The sequence below is a fragment of the Myxocyprinus asiaticus genome, chromosome 3 (assembly GCF_019703515.2).
Source record: "Myxocyprinus asiaticus isolate MX2 ecotype Aquarium Trade chromosome 3, UBuf_Myxa_2, whole genome shotgun sequence".
Lineage (NCBI taxonomy): Eukaryota > Metazoa > Chordata > Actinopteri > Cypriniformes > Catostomidae > Myxocyprinus > Myxocyprinus asiaticus.
The window spans coordinates 41,602,541-41,615,612 of record NC_059346.1 but is presented as its reverse complement, the minus strand read 5'-3'; the positions used below and the strand labels follow the sequence as shown (position 1 = coordinate 41,615,612).

Below are 13,072 nucleotides of genomic sequence, written 5' to 3'. Positions count from 1 at the left end.
GCATATCATGCTCAGGACGTGCCACCCCCTACGGGGTTATGAGCCCACTCCACCAGGAGTGTGGCAGCCTCCTGGGCCCTGGCCAGTGGCACCTCTTTGGCAGACATGTGCAGAGCAGCAGGCTGGGCAACACCCAACACCTTTGCAAAGTTCTACAATCTCCGGGTTGAGCCGGTCTCGTCCCGTGTATTGGCAGGCATGAGCAGGTAAGTTCCGGGACAACTGGCCGGGTGTACCACTCACGCATAGCGCCTTTCCCCTCCCTTGAGGTAAAGACGTGTGCTCTTGACTCCCAGTCGTGATCACAGACTGAGATCCCTGGATGACTTTCCTCCTTAGCCCTCTGGCAGCTGAGTTTGCGGAGAAACTCGCTGACCGGCCCAGTACGTGCGCTAATGAGCCCCTATACTGAGGTAGGTGCTCCACATGTGCTGGTTCCCCGAAGGCGACCCCATGTGATATCTTCCTCAAAATTATTTCCCTGACGGCAAACTGTGTCTTCCTGGTCGCCATGCTCTGTAGAAACTCCTCCCCCTTTGGCTAGAACCTACCATGGGACCTCTCCACATGACATACTTCCGACAAGACTCGGTAAGACCATGTGATGTATTCCACTCAAAATGCCCCCCCCCCCCTTTGGACAGGGTGTGGTCTCCGCGGTGTCTTCCCCTTGGGAGGGACACCCCCCGACGCAGACACTTATGGCTCCCAGTCAGTTAACAAATTCCACTCTTTTTGGGGAGAAAAGAGAGGGAAAAGAGACCTCGGCTGGGCTAGCCTGTCCCTATAGTTGGGCAGTCGACTTGTTCCTGATGGACAGTTCGACGCTCATAAGAGCGTTGGTGGAGGTTACGTCATGGCCTGGTGCACTGGCTATGAGGCACACGGCAGTCTGCCCATCACACACCGCCAGTTCACGCAACACAGTTCAGTTGTTGTGGCGTTTTGTATAGGGAACCCTAGTGTCACTACATAGACACAACATCGAGTGAGTGACAGATAGGGAACGTCTTGGTTACTTTTGTAACCTCCGTTCCCTGAAGGAGGGAAAAATGACGTTGTGCCCCTCTTGCCACAATGCTGAACTACCCGCTGAAATGGCCTGGACCTGGTCTCGGCTCCTCAGCACAAAACCTGAATGAGTGGTTGCATACCAGCTCCTTTTATACCCGTATGTCCGGGGGAGTGGCATGCAAATTCCACTCGCCAATTCTGATTTGCCTTTTTAAAAAAAAGCAGAGGTGTTTGGGGCTCCCAAGAATGACCCCTAGTGTCATTACATCGACACAATGTCTCGTTCCCTCCATCAGGGAACGGAGGTTACGAAAGTAACCAGGACGTTTTGCATTAATGTTTTTATAAAAAAAAAAATACAAAAAACTATGTGGTAATTATGATTTTACCAGAAAAATACCATGGTGATCCTATGGTTACTGTAGTAAAACCATGGATTATTTTTGTAAGGTCTGGTTAGGGGTTGGTGTAGGGTGTCTGTGGGTGTCCAGATAAACACAATAAAAATGCTGCAGTGATGCCACTATATCAAATCAAATCAAATCAAATCACTTTATTGTCACACAGCCATATACACAAGTGCAATGGTGTGTGAAATTCTTGGGTGCAGTTCCAATCAACATAGCAGTCGTGACAGTGATGAGACATATACCAATTTACAATAACATCAAATTAACACATCACAATTTAAACATCTGTTATACACATAATTACACTCAACAATATACAAATAATAACATACACTGTACAGTATACAATACGCTGTTTTTTTTTACTATATAAATACCCATTATTCAATAAAAATTAAAAATTAAAATATATATATAAAAAAGTATATATTTATATAGAATGTACAGTATTGTACTGTATTGACATTCAGGCTGTCGGTTGATAGTCAGTTGTTAAGAGAGACATAATATAATAATAATAATATAATTTATGACAGTCCGGTGTGAGATATAAGAGTAAGGGTAATAAAGTGCAGTGCTGATGTATATTGATCGTGAGAGATCAAGAGTTCAGAAGTCTGATTGCTTGGGGAAAGAAGCTGTCATGAAATCGGCTGGTGCGGGTCCTGATGCTGCGATACCGCCTACCTGATGGTAGCAGTGAGAACAGCCCATGGCTCGGGTGGCTGGAGTCTCTGATGATCCTCCGAGCTTTTTTCACACACCGCCTTGTATATATTTCCTGGAGGAAGGGAAGCTCACCTCCAATGATGTGTCTGGCAGTTTGCACCACCCTTTGCAGTGCTTTGCGGTTGTGGGTGGTGCTATTGCCGTACCAGGCGGAGATACAGCCAGTCAGGATGCTCTCCACAGTGCAGATGTAGAACCGTGTGAGGATGTGGCGGTTCATTCCAAACTTCCTCAGACGTCTCAGGAAGAAGAGGCGCTGATGAGCCTTCTTCACAACGACTTCAGTGTGGACGGACCATGTGAGTTCCTCAGTGATGTGGACACCCAGGAACTTGAAGCTGCTGACTCTCTCCACTGGTGCTCCATTGATGGTGATGGGACTGTGTTCTCTGTCTTTCCTTCTGAAGTCCACCACAAGCTCCTTTGTCTTACTGACGTTGAGGGAGAGGTTGTGCTCCTGACACCAGTGTGTCAGAGTGTGCACCTCCTCTCTGTAGGCTGTTTCATCATTGTCAGTGATCAGACCTACCACCGTCGTGTCATCAGCAAACTTAATGATGGCATTGGAGCTATGTGTTGCCACACAGTCATGTGTGTACAAGGAATACAGTAGTGGGCTGAGAACACAGCCCTGTGGGGCTCCAGTGTTGAGGGTCAGTGATGAGGAGATGTTGCTGCCTATTCTAACCACCTGGCGTCTGCTTGACAGGAAGTCCAGGATCCAGCTGCACAGCGAGCTGTTTAGGCCCAGAGCCCGGAGTTTCTCATCTAGCTTGGAGGGCACTATGGTGTTGAATGCTGAGCTGTAGTCTACAAACAGCATTCTCACATAAGTGTTCTTTTTTTCAAGGTGGGAGAGAGCAGTGTGTATTGTAGATGCAATGGCATCATCAGTGGAGCGGTTGTTGCGGTAAGCAAACTGCAGTGGGTCGAGATTGAGTGGCAATACAGAGCAGATGTAATCTCTGATTAGTCTCTCAAAACATTTGCTGATGATGGGGGTCAGAGCAACAGGACGCCAGTCATTTAAACAAGTTATTTTTGGTTGTTTTGGAACAGGCACAATGGTGGATGTTTTAAAGCATGTGGGGACTACAGACAAAGCGAGGGAAAGGTTGAAAATGTCCGTAAAAACACCAGCCAGCTGGTTCGCGCACGCTCTGATGACGCGGCCCAGAATGCCGTCTGGGCCCGCGGCTTTGCGGATATTCACCCGTCGGAAGGATCGGGTTACATCCGCTACAGAGACAGAGAGTGAACTAACCTCTTTAGCTTCAGCCGAGAGAGCTCTCTCCGCGAGGGCGGTGTTATTTCCCTCGAAGCGAACATAAAAAGTATTTAGCTCATCCGGTAGAGAGGCAGCGGTGTTCATGGCGGAGTTTTTATTCCCTTTAAAGTCCGTGATGATGTTAATTCCCTGCCACATGCTTCTAGAGTTGGTGGTGTTAAACTGTGCTTCAATCTTATTCCTGTACTGGCGTTTTGCTGTTTTGATTTTGCTGTTTTTCGGAGGGCATAACTGGCTTGTTTATGCTCCTCTGCGTTCCCGGAATTAAAAGCGGAGGTCCGCACATTAAGTGCCGCGCGAACATCGCTACTGATCCATGGCTTCTGATTCGGATAGATTCGTACAGTTCTGGTCGGAATCACTTCCTCTACGCACGTTCTGATGAAACACATTACGCTATCAGCGTAAAGCTCGATGTCGTCATCCGAGGCGGACCGGAACATCTCCCAGTCCGTGTGATCAAAACAGTCTTGTAGCATAGAATCTGATTGGTCCGACCAGCACTGGATCGTTCTGAGGGTGGGTGCTTCCTGTTTCAATTTCTGCCTGTAAGCGGGCAGAAGCAGAATGGAAGAGTGGTCCGATTTGCCAAATGGTGGGCGGGGGAGGGATTTGTAGCCATCCCGGAACGGGATGTTAGTATTTAAACAGGGGTGTAAGAGTATCTGCCACTATTTGCACTAGAGTGCAAATAGCATCTAATGCTACTTGCACTTAGTGCAAAGAAGATGCTTTTTGTCGCTATTTGCACTTAATGTAAATAGCATCTATCGCTATTTGTACTTAGTGCAAATAGCCTCTGCCTTATTTTAAAGGTGTACTTTGTTTAGTTTAAAGGACTGTACTTTGTGCACCACCAGAATCACTAAAAGGAATTGCATAGATAATAACTGTTTTCAGACAAGTTTTCCAAAGGCTCCCCCATCTGTCATTAAATGACCAAACAGATAGTCCCGCCCCAAACTCACACAACTGGTTGAGGACTGTGAAAAGTAGATACGTGCAATGGTTCCTGAGCCTTGTGGTTACATTTGATCTGAGCCTTAAAAATTACTTCCGATGTTTAACCAAATAATAATTAAATAATATTTTTGACTTAATTAAATTACTTTTTCAATAATTTGACAAAAAATTATTATTTTGACTCAAAACCAGTTAATTTAGAAGTTACCACATGAGGCACATTTTAAGGTTATCTGACAAAAATTTTACAATGAGCATTGCTAAGTTAGGCTAGTGGGGATGCTCAAAGTAGAGTTATGTTTTGATTTGAACACCGCCACAGTGTTTACACTTTTCAGGGGTATCCATCTACTGTATTACTTACTGGGTTACTTATATTGTCTCTGCATATTAAAGGAATATTCCGGGTTTAATACAAGTTAAGCTCAATCAACAGCATTTGTGGCATAATGATGATTACCCCATAAATTATTTTCTTTAAAAAAAAGAAAAAAAGGCAAACATCGAGGATACACTGAGGCACTTACAATGGAAGTGAATGGGGCCAATTTTTGGAGGGTTTCAAGGCAGAAATTTGAAGCTTATAATTTTATAAAAGCACATATTCATTCATGTATTATTTGAGCTGTAAAGTTGATTATACTGTCATTTTCACAGTCATTTTAAGGTTTGACATCACATCTTAATGGCAACAAATTTGTAAAATTGGCTATAACTTTACACATAAAAGGTTAGCAATTTTATCATACTAAAATCATGTTAACACACATATTGTTCACATTTTGTGACTATTCTTTTGAAAACTGATTATTTTAATGTTTACGATTTGGCCCCCATTCACTTGTATTGTAAGTGCCTCACTGTAACTTCTGTTTGCTTTTTTTAAAGAAAAGGAAGGGAAAGTCAAAATTAATTTTAGTTGTAATCAATATTATGCCACAAATGCTGTTGACTGAGCTTAACTTGTATTGAACCCGAAATATTCATTTAAGATTGGATAGTATTTTAACATCAAAAAATTACACACATCACTTTTCAATACACTGCATCTCTATGGTGTTTTGTGGAGCTGTTTTTAAATTGTGCAAACTAAGTGTGTATGAGTCTGTGTGCGATAGGGAGAACAAAAAGAGACAGAAGATAAAAAGAAAGAGCAAGACCACATAAGAACTTAAACCCAGTGCGGACCCTCTTTTCAGCAGTCCATTTAAATGAGCTTTTCCTAGCTGTAACACAGTTTTCTTTCAGCAGCAGAGTTCTTGTTGCAGTGGTAACACAGACATGGAATACACACTCTCAGACAATTCACTGTGCTAGCCGTGACTGAGGCTCAGCTCAGTACCACAGCACCTCAACACTTTTGTCCTAAGCTGCAGAGAACCACTTGCAGCAGTAACAGACATTTAGATTTGCTTGAAGACATTTACATGAAAACATGATGGACCTTGACCAGTGACATAATGGTGAGCGGCAGAATTTATAGAAATAAGAGACAAAACAATAACAATTTAAAGAACCAAATTTTATACTTCATTGTGTCCTCCAGTTCAACACTTTCAATACTGTCCTCCAATTCAATAATTTCTCTAAACACATTTAGTTAACATTCCATTCCTTCCCATACACACACTAATTTATTGCTTTTAATTTTTCTCCATCAAAATTAGGATCTGTTTCATGGCAAATATTCTTAAGGACTGTCTAGCTTTCCTTTTGGTGCCTTCTGCTTGGATTTCATTTTGCCAGTTGTCCTTTGTCACCCTTAAGTTGCCCCATTCTGCCAGCCTGAGGTTCATTTTTTAAACAGTGAACATGTAGACAGTGGAGCCATGACCTGTTGTCATTAATCACTCACTGTCAAGAGCCTGGGACACCACAGTAAACAGGGTTGCTCAAATGAGACTCAAATACATGAATATCTCTTTCTGTGCAACATCTTTATTTTTCTCTTATCCTGGTAAAATGTGCATAGACAATTAAAGGTGCACTCAGTCATTTTTTCCTCATTAAAAAAGTTTAACTCCTAAAGACATGAACCATAATTTTGCAATATATGTAGGAAATCATGACCACTCACATTAAAATGAAGACGCTAGTCATATCAGTAACCTTATAAAAGCTGTTTTATTCTACATAGAGAGGGTCTGCACATGGGGGCTGCCATGTTAGAACCACATGACCAGCCGAATACTACTCGCTTCATCTCAGTAACCATCCAGTTATTCGACTCTTTCACTCAATGAATAAAGTAATCATGGCTGACTGTGAATACTAAATTTTCACACATAGTTTCTTCAGGAGAATGTGGCTTAATGTTGTCATGTAAACACATAAGCGTTCTGATGGGTGTTTGAAGAGTGTGCATGTGCGTGAACAGACAAGTAACTAATGTCATAGGATGGAGGCCAAATAGAATTCAACACAGTGGAAAGAATTCAATATTTCTGGGAGTACAGTGGGAAAAGCACATACTGTACACTTTAAACTATACCCATTTTTACACACCACTGTAAAATATCGACAGTCCCTCATGTTCGCGTATATGCGCTCGTACATTGGGGAAATCCTGGAGTTTTACATAAGAGGGATACCGCACTACTGCAGTGCAATTCTGCTGCTGGTCGAGATGCAAAGTTCAAAAACAAAAACAGCAACAACTCTGGAATATCAGGGAAAAAAAGCGAAGCACCAGGGAATAAAATAGCAAAGTCTTCGTAAGATGCTGTGTTTGTTATTTCTACAAGTGTTGCAGGGAAATTATGTTGCTGTGGAGAAAGCTGCATACTCACAGAACTGCATGTATACGGGAGTAAAGAATACACAGCTTATACAGTGCATGTAAACAGGAATGCTGCATTCTCCCAATAACCCCCTTTCTGGTGTCTATGTAAACGTAGTCAGTGACAGTTGTGACCTTCACAGTGTTTTTTTTTTGCTTGAGGGTGACTTCTGCAGCAGCAGCATTACCTGGCCCTTATAGAGAGCTATTGGGAGTCATCGAAGAAAATGTAGGGCTGTGGGCCATTGAGTTGAGGCTGAAGAGTTGACAAGCTTTTAGTTCTACTCAAGCAAAAATTTGGCCCAGTCTGCAATTGCCTATCTTGAGACCAAACACCCAAAAATTAACATTCTGTCATCATTCACTCACCCTCATGTTGTTCATGTTGTATGAATACCTTGTAGCCGGTAAAGTTTAACCTCTTGTTTTAGCGCACCGGTTAATTGACAGTCGAGGGCAGGTGTGACGTTAGGATTTTTGGGCCCCCTGACAACTTTGCACTTTGGGCCTCTCTTGCAATCTTATCACAACTCGTACAACATTTCATTTTTCATAAAAAATTCTAAATATTAATAAACGTGAACAAAATCACGATTGCACATTCAATTAGAGACACAAAAACAAATTTGAATTTGAAAAGTTCATTAAAATAACAAAGCATTTAATCAAAATAATTTTACAATAAATGAGCATATACATTTTAGAATGTTTGATCATGACACTTTGGTGAGTTGGAACTCTGTTTCAAATGGAAATATAGAATTTTTATATTTTAAATGTTGATTTAAGTAATCTCTTGGAATATCTGAAGGCAAACAAAACCTCCTGCAAGAGCATTAGAATTGAACAGATTTTATACAGGTGAAAAATGGATAGCTTGGTCAATAATTCATAGAGGTCCAGGCTATAAGGCCCTTGATTTTACTTTTTTCATTTGTAAGTATTACCACAGGTTATACCATGGCTTGTCACTGAGTAGGTCAATGTACTGTAACTATGGTTTCTATAAAACAAATTACAGTATTTTGTTATTGACAAAACCGTAGACATACCTGTTACTAAGTTGGTGATGCTACAGTAATGGCATACATTACGTTTTCTTGTCTTTGAATGTCGAGGCTGTCTGGCTTGGTATGAGATGTTTAACATTCTCCACAGCGCTTCAAAGAAGAACTATTGGTTAAATTCAGGTTTTGTGGTCTGCGCCGCACTGTTTAGCGCTCTGCTCAATCCAGTCAAGCCAGGTGGTTTATGATGCGTCCAGCGCGAGAACGCGCATGAGTCTCGCAGCGCAATACAAATAGGAAGTGCATTAAGTGGTTAAAAAGCACTTTTGGGATAAACCACTGAACTTCTTAAGGGGGTCCCACACAGTGGATCATCTTTTATTATCAAGTAAGAGCAGTCTTTATATTAGCAAACCAGTGCGAAGTGGCCATTTATCACAAAATCATGCAGGAAAAGACTCTGGGGTTCTGCTAGACCCCCAATCTGTCCAGGGCCCTTAGAATCTTCCTAACCTTCCCCCCATTACAGCACACCTGGTTGAGGGCTAGGGCTGGTGCTTTGCTGCTGTCCGGAATGCATTCAGGATGGATTAGCATTTAAACTCAAATGTGATGCATTTTTGACTACTTCTGTTTATAGGTTTCATGATCCAAACAGAACATTTTTGCACCCCATTTACACCTTTATTTAGCACTGACCACTTGTTCACCTGAAATGCATCTTCACACCAGATTTAAACAGATTCTAAGCCTCAGTCACCATTCACGTTCATTGTATGGGAAAAATATCCAGTGAAAGTGAATGGTGACTGAGGCTAATATCTCCTTTTGGGTTTCAAAGAAGAAAGAAAGCCATATGGGTTTGGAGCAACATAAGAATGAGTAAATAACAACATAATTTTTATTTTTTGGGTTAACTATCCCTTAAAAAAAGAATTGTGAAACCATAGAGCTATAAGAGGGGAGATAATTTCTCTAATACTTTTTTCATCACACACATGCATCTAAAGAAAATCATCTATTAATGCACATGAAAAAGGCAAAAAACAGCATTACCTGTAGGCGGAGGTTGAACAAAAAGGTCTCATCAGCCTCAGGTAAGTCATCATCCCTCACAGCGATGAAGATGGTTTTACTGCTTTCAGAAGACAGAAGGAAAACAGCAGCAGTCGTGGCCTCAAAGTCACCAGTGTCTTCTCCCTACAGCTGGATAACAAACATATTAATCTATTGAGAGGTATGAACATGTAAAAAGAGAGTGATGTTTGCTTTTAATAAATCTAAAAGAACAGACATTTATTATTGTTTTACGTTGTATGTGCAATGTACAAAGTTACATTTTAGCTTCTCATGATCTTGAAAACCATTTGAAAAAGGTGTATGCTTAAATGCATGAAATTGGTTTAATATACAAATTACAGCCAAGTTTGGTTTGTTTTATATTTTTGGTCTCTACATAATTTCCCTTCATACATACATTTTTGATGACTTTTACTATTATTCTAAAATGTGGAAAATACTAATAATAAAAATGTAGTATTGCATTTTTGAAAGTACTGAAACTTTGATAGAAACATCAAATTGTGTGAGGACAAAAAGTGCATGGGAAATCCCTGACCACTCCTAAAGCTCACAAGGCACCATCTGGTTGACAACTGCCACCTCTACCACATGCTTTGATGCCACCCACTGCAAGCCACTACAAAACGGGCTTCTAGATCCTTCCTTCTGCTATAAATTCATCGAATCCACTTATCATGTGTGCTAACCAGGAAGGTTGGCAATTCCTTTTTTGAAAGTAGGTACATTTGTGTTTCTATGCTAATGATGGCCATGTGTGCTGTGCTATGATTTAACAGACAGATGTTTGGGTGTGGAGACCTAACCAGCTGTTTAAGCATTAACACATCACAGGCAGTACAGAAGCTCTGTTAGCTCAAAGGAGTCAAGTTACAGTATGTGGGTCCTAAATCAAATGCATGTCACTCCGCTTCTGATAAGGAGAGAGAGAGAAAATTATTCATGTTCCTGTGACTATACAATATTTCATGTTCATCATGCTTTTGTAGGAGATTCATTATAAAACAGTGCTATTTGTGTGCTATGTGTTTCCCCCAGTGTTGGATAAATTACTTACAAATAGTAATCAACTATAAATTACTAATTATTTCTTTAAAAATTGTAATCTGATTACTTTACTAATTACTTCATTGGAAAAGTAATCACATTACTAATTACTTTACTTTTCAGTTGCTTTCTAAAACACTTTTCCACTCAACAAATTCAAAATAATGTCTATATTTCTTCCTTGTTCATTGTTACACACAAGTCATACACTCAGCACCTCACATTTCTCCTTCACAATGACTCGTTATGGGGCCATAACTAATGCATTCTACATAAATAATATATTAGAAATAAGCATAACCCTATAATTTACATAAAAGTAATTAAATTAATCGAAAGTCAGTAACTGTAATCTGATTTCAAACATTTAAAATGTAATGCATTATACTACTTTTTGACTAAAAAGTAATTATATTACAGTAACTTTTTACTTTGTAATCGGATTACACCCAACACTAGTGTCCCTATAAATTTCTACTGATATAATTAATAGGATGTTGAATTGAGTCACATTAAACTTGGTTTAGTGTGTAATGCAGAAGAACTTTTAAAATAACAATACACAGATTTTATTTTTAACTGTTTGAAAATGATTGGATTGTTGGCCAATTTGTATGCCCCCATTTGACACCATAAGCGAATTTTTCTTATTGAAATTAAAATATCAAGCTTGCGCTGTCGTTTTTTGTTTTTTTGGGGGTTTTTTGGGGTTTTTTTTTGGATTTTCTATAACAAATGCATTACTCTTTTTCTCTTAAATGCTTTGTCCCTGCAATTTTTACTTAACCCTGTTATAATGTGACATTTACCCCTTTTAAAAGTAATCATAAAATAATAATAGTCTAACCTATCTGACATCATATTTAAGGGGGTAAAATAATATATTTTTTAACCACATATTGAGGTTTGGGGGTAACAGTTTAAGAATTGGCCACTGAAAAACCCATATTTGTTGACCATCAATCTGAATATTGAGGGGGACACATCGCCTTATGACCTTGCCCCTTGAGGTGCTGTGGGCCTGAGGTTGGAAAATATTATTACTGTAGGTAGTGGCAAGTTTTTAACATCCATGCACCCTGCTCTTTTAAACTTACCAGAACCAGAGCAGTTACATTAACTGGATCTCCAACTCGTTCGACCACCAGACGCACTATGGCCTTGCTGCTCTCGTTCACAACAAACTGTGTCTGGCCCTGGAACCTTAGCTCTGCTGACTCAGACCTGACACTTTTGGTGAGCAGCATCAGAATGAAGCCAGCTAGAGCAAGAACAGCTGGCATCCCTGAAGAAACAATGAACATATGCAGGTCAGTGATCACTCAGATAGACAGGGAACATATCACTCGATATAAATCCAGAATAAGCCAATGAGATTTACAATTACAAGTCTCCATTCAAACTGCTTCTACTCTCTCTTTCATTTTCAGAGAGGTGCATGGCATATTTATTTATGAATTATTACTGTTCCTATATATAAATCTAAGTGGAAAACTACATGTAGAATTACCTTTATTGTACAAGCACAAAGATGAATGAATTTACACTTTCAAGGCAAGTGTACATGCTATAAAAGGAGTTAAATTATATACCCAAAGGGTGTATTTACAGTTAGATGCAGAGGAATTAGTACTAGTACATGACATACAGTATTATAGGGGTTTAGCAACATTAGATCACATACTCTTGGAGACCTAATTGTTTGCTTTCGCCAAAGTCTGGTCCACTTTGCAGCTAATTTGGTGATATCAAGAAATTGTTAAACTGTGTGTCTACACAAGTCCCTCAAACACAATTCTGAACTTCTTCTCAAGATTTGGTGCCCAAATCCAGACCCATAACAACCTTAGAACCTTAACTGCATTAAGTCAATCAGATTGGAGCTTGTAATTTTGTAAAGCTCTTGGTTTGTGAGCAATATGCATCAAACGGTCCATGGGCATGCCATCTGAGGCTTAGCCTAGATCACATACAGCTAAAACAATACAAAAAACTGTATTTCAATATAAGGGAGAAGAACGTCACTGGTAAATCCTGAGCTCAACTGAGAATCAAGGCAAGTTTTAGTCATATTCAACATTAAACTGACATGTCATTCTGAATTTATTGAAGGAATAGTTCACCCAGAAATGTGAATTCTGCCATAATTTACTCACTCTTACAGTATGTTGTTCTAAACCTTTATGTTGTCATATTTTCCAAGGAAATCAAAAGGAGAACTTTCGAAGAATTGTCAGTTCTTTTCATACATGCTTATAGCAGCCTGTGAGGACTAGTAGAAAATACTGCTGCATCAGATACACTGCCTTCAGTTCTAGAAGACTGATATAATCCAAGGCCTCTGTTGGCGACCATGATCGTCAATCCCCCTCTTTATCCATGTCGCCCCCCCATTACATAAGTGAAGCATCAGTAGTAATTACTTCCTGAAGAAAGGGGCCATTCCCATGGGCACTCCGGCAGACATGAACTCAGACCGATTCCATGGTTTTGGTGTGCAGATACAAAGGATAAGACTTTGATGTCTGGTTGGGTTCAACCGTAAACTGTTGTTCAACCTCTGCAGGGACCTGAGGTGGAGCAGACCTAATGGAATCACAGAGATGGAAGCAGCCAACATCCCCATTAACTGTAGAAAGACTACATATGTCAGTTTTGCCCCTAGTCTGAATTGGGTGAGTAGATGACGAATGCTGGCTGTCCGAGCATGTGACAGTGTAACAGACATTGTGAGGGAATCCAGTGTCATTCCGAT

General features: G+C 40.4%; 1 protein-coding gene across 1 annotated transcript in view; it reads right to left on the bottom strand.

The window, feature by feature from the left end:
* LOC127420663 (adhesion G-protein coupled receptor V1-like) overlaps positions 1-11,600 on the bottom strand; it is a 213,783-nt gene extending 202,183 nt beyond the window's left edge. Inside the window, 2 exon segments of the mRNA XM_051663101.1 lie at positions 9,247-9,396; positions 11,415-11,600. Coding sequence (XP_051519061.1) covers positions 9,247-9,396; positions 11,415-11,600 — 336 coding nt within the window.
* Positions 11,601-13,072: the final 1,472 nt, after the last annotated feature.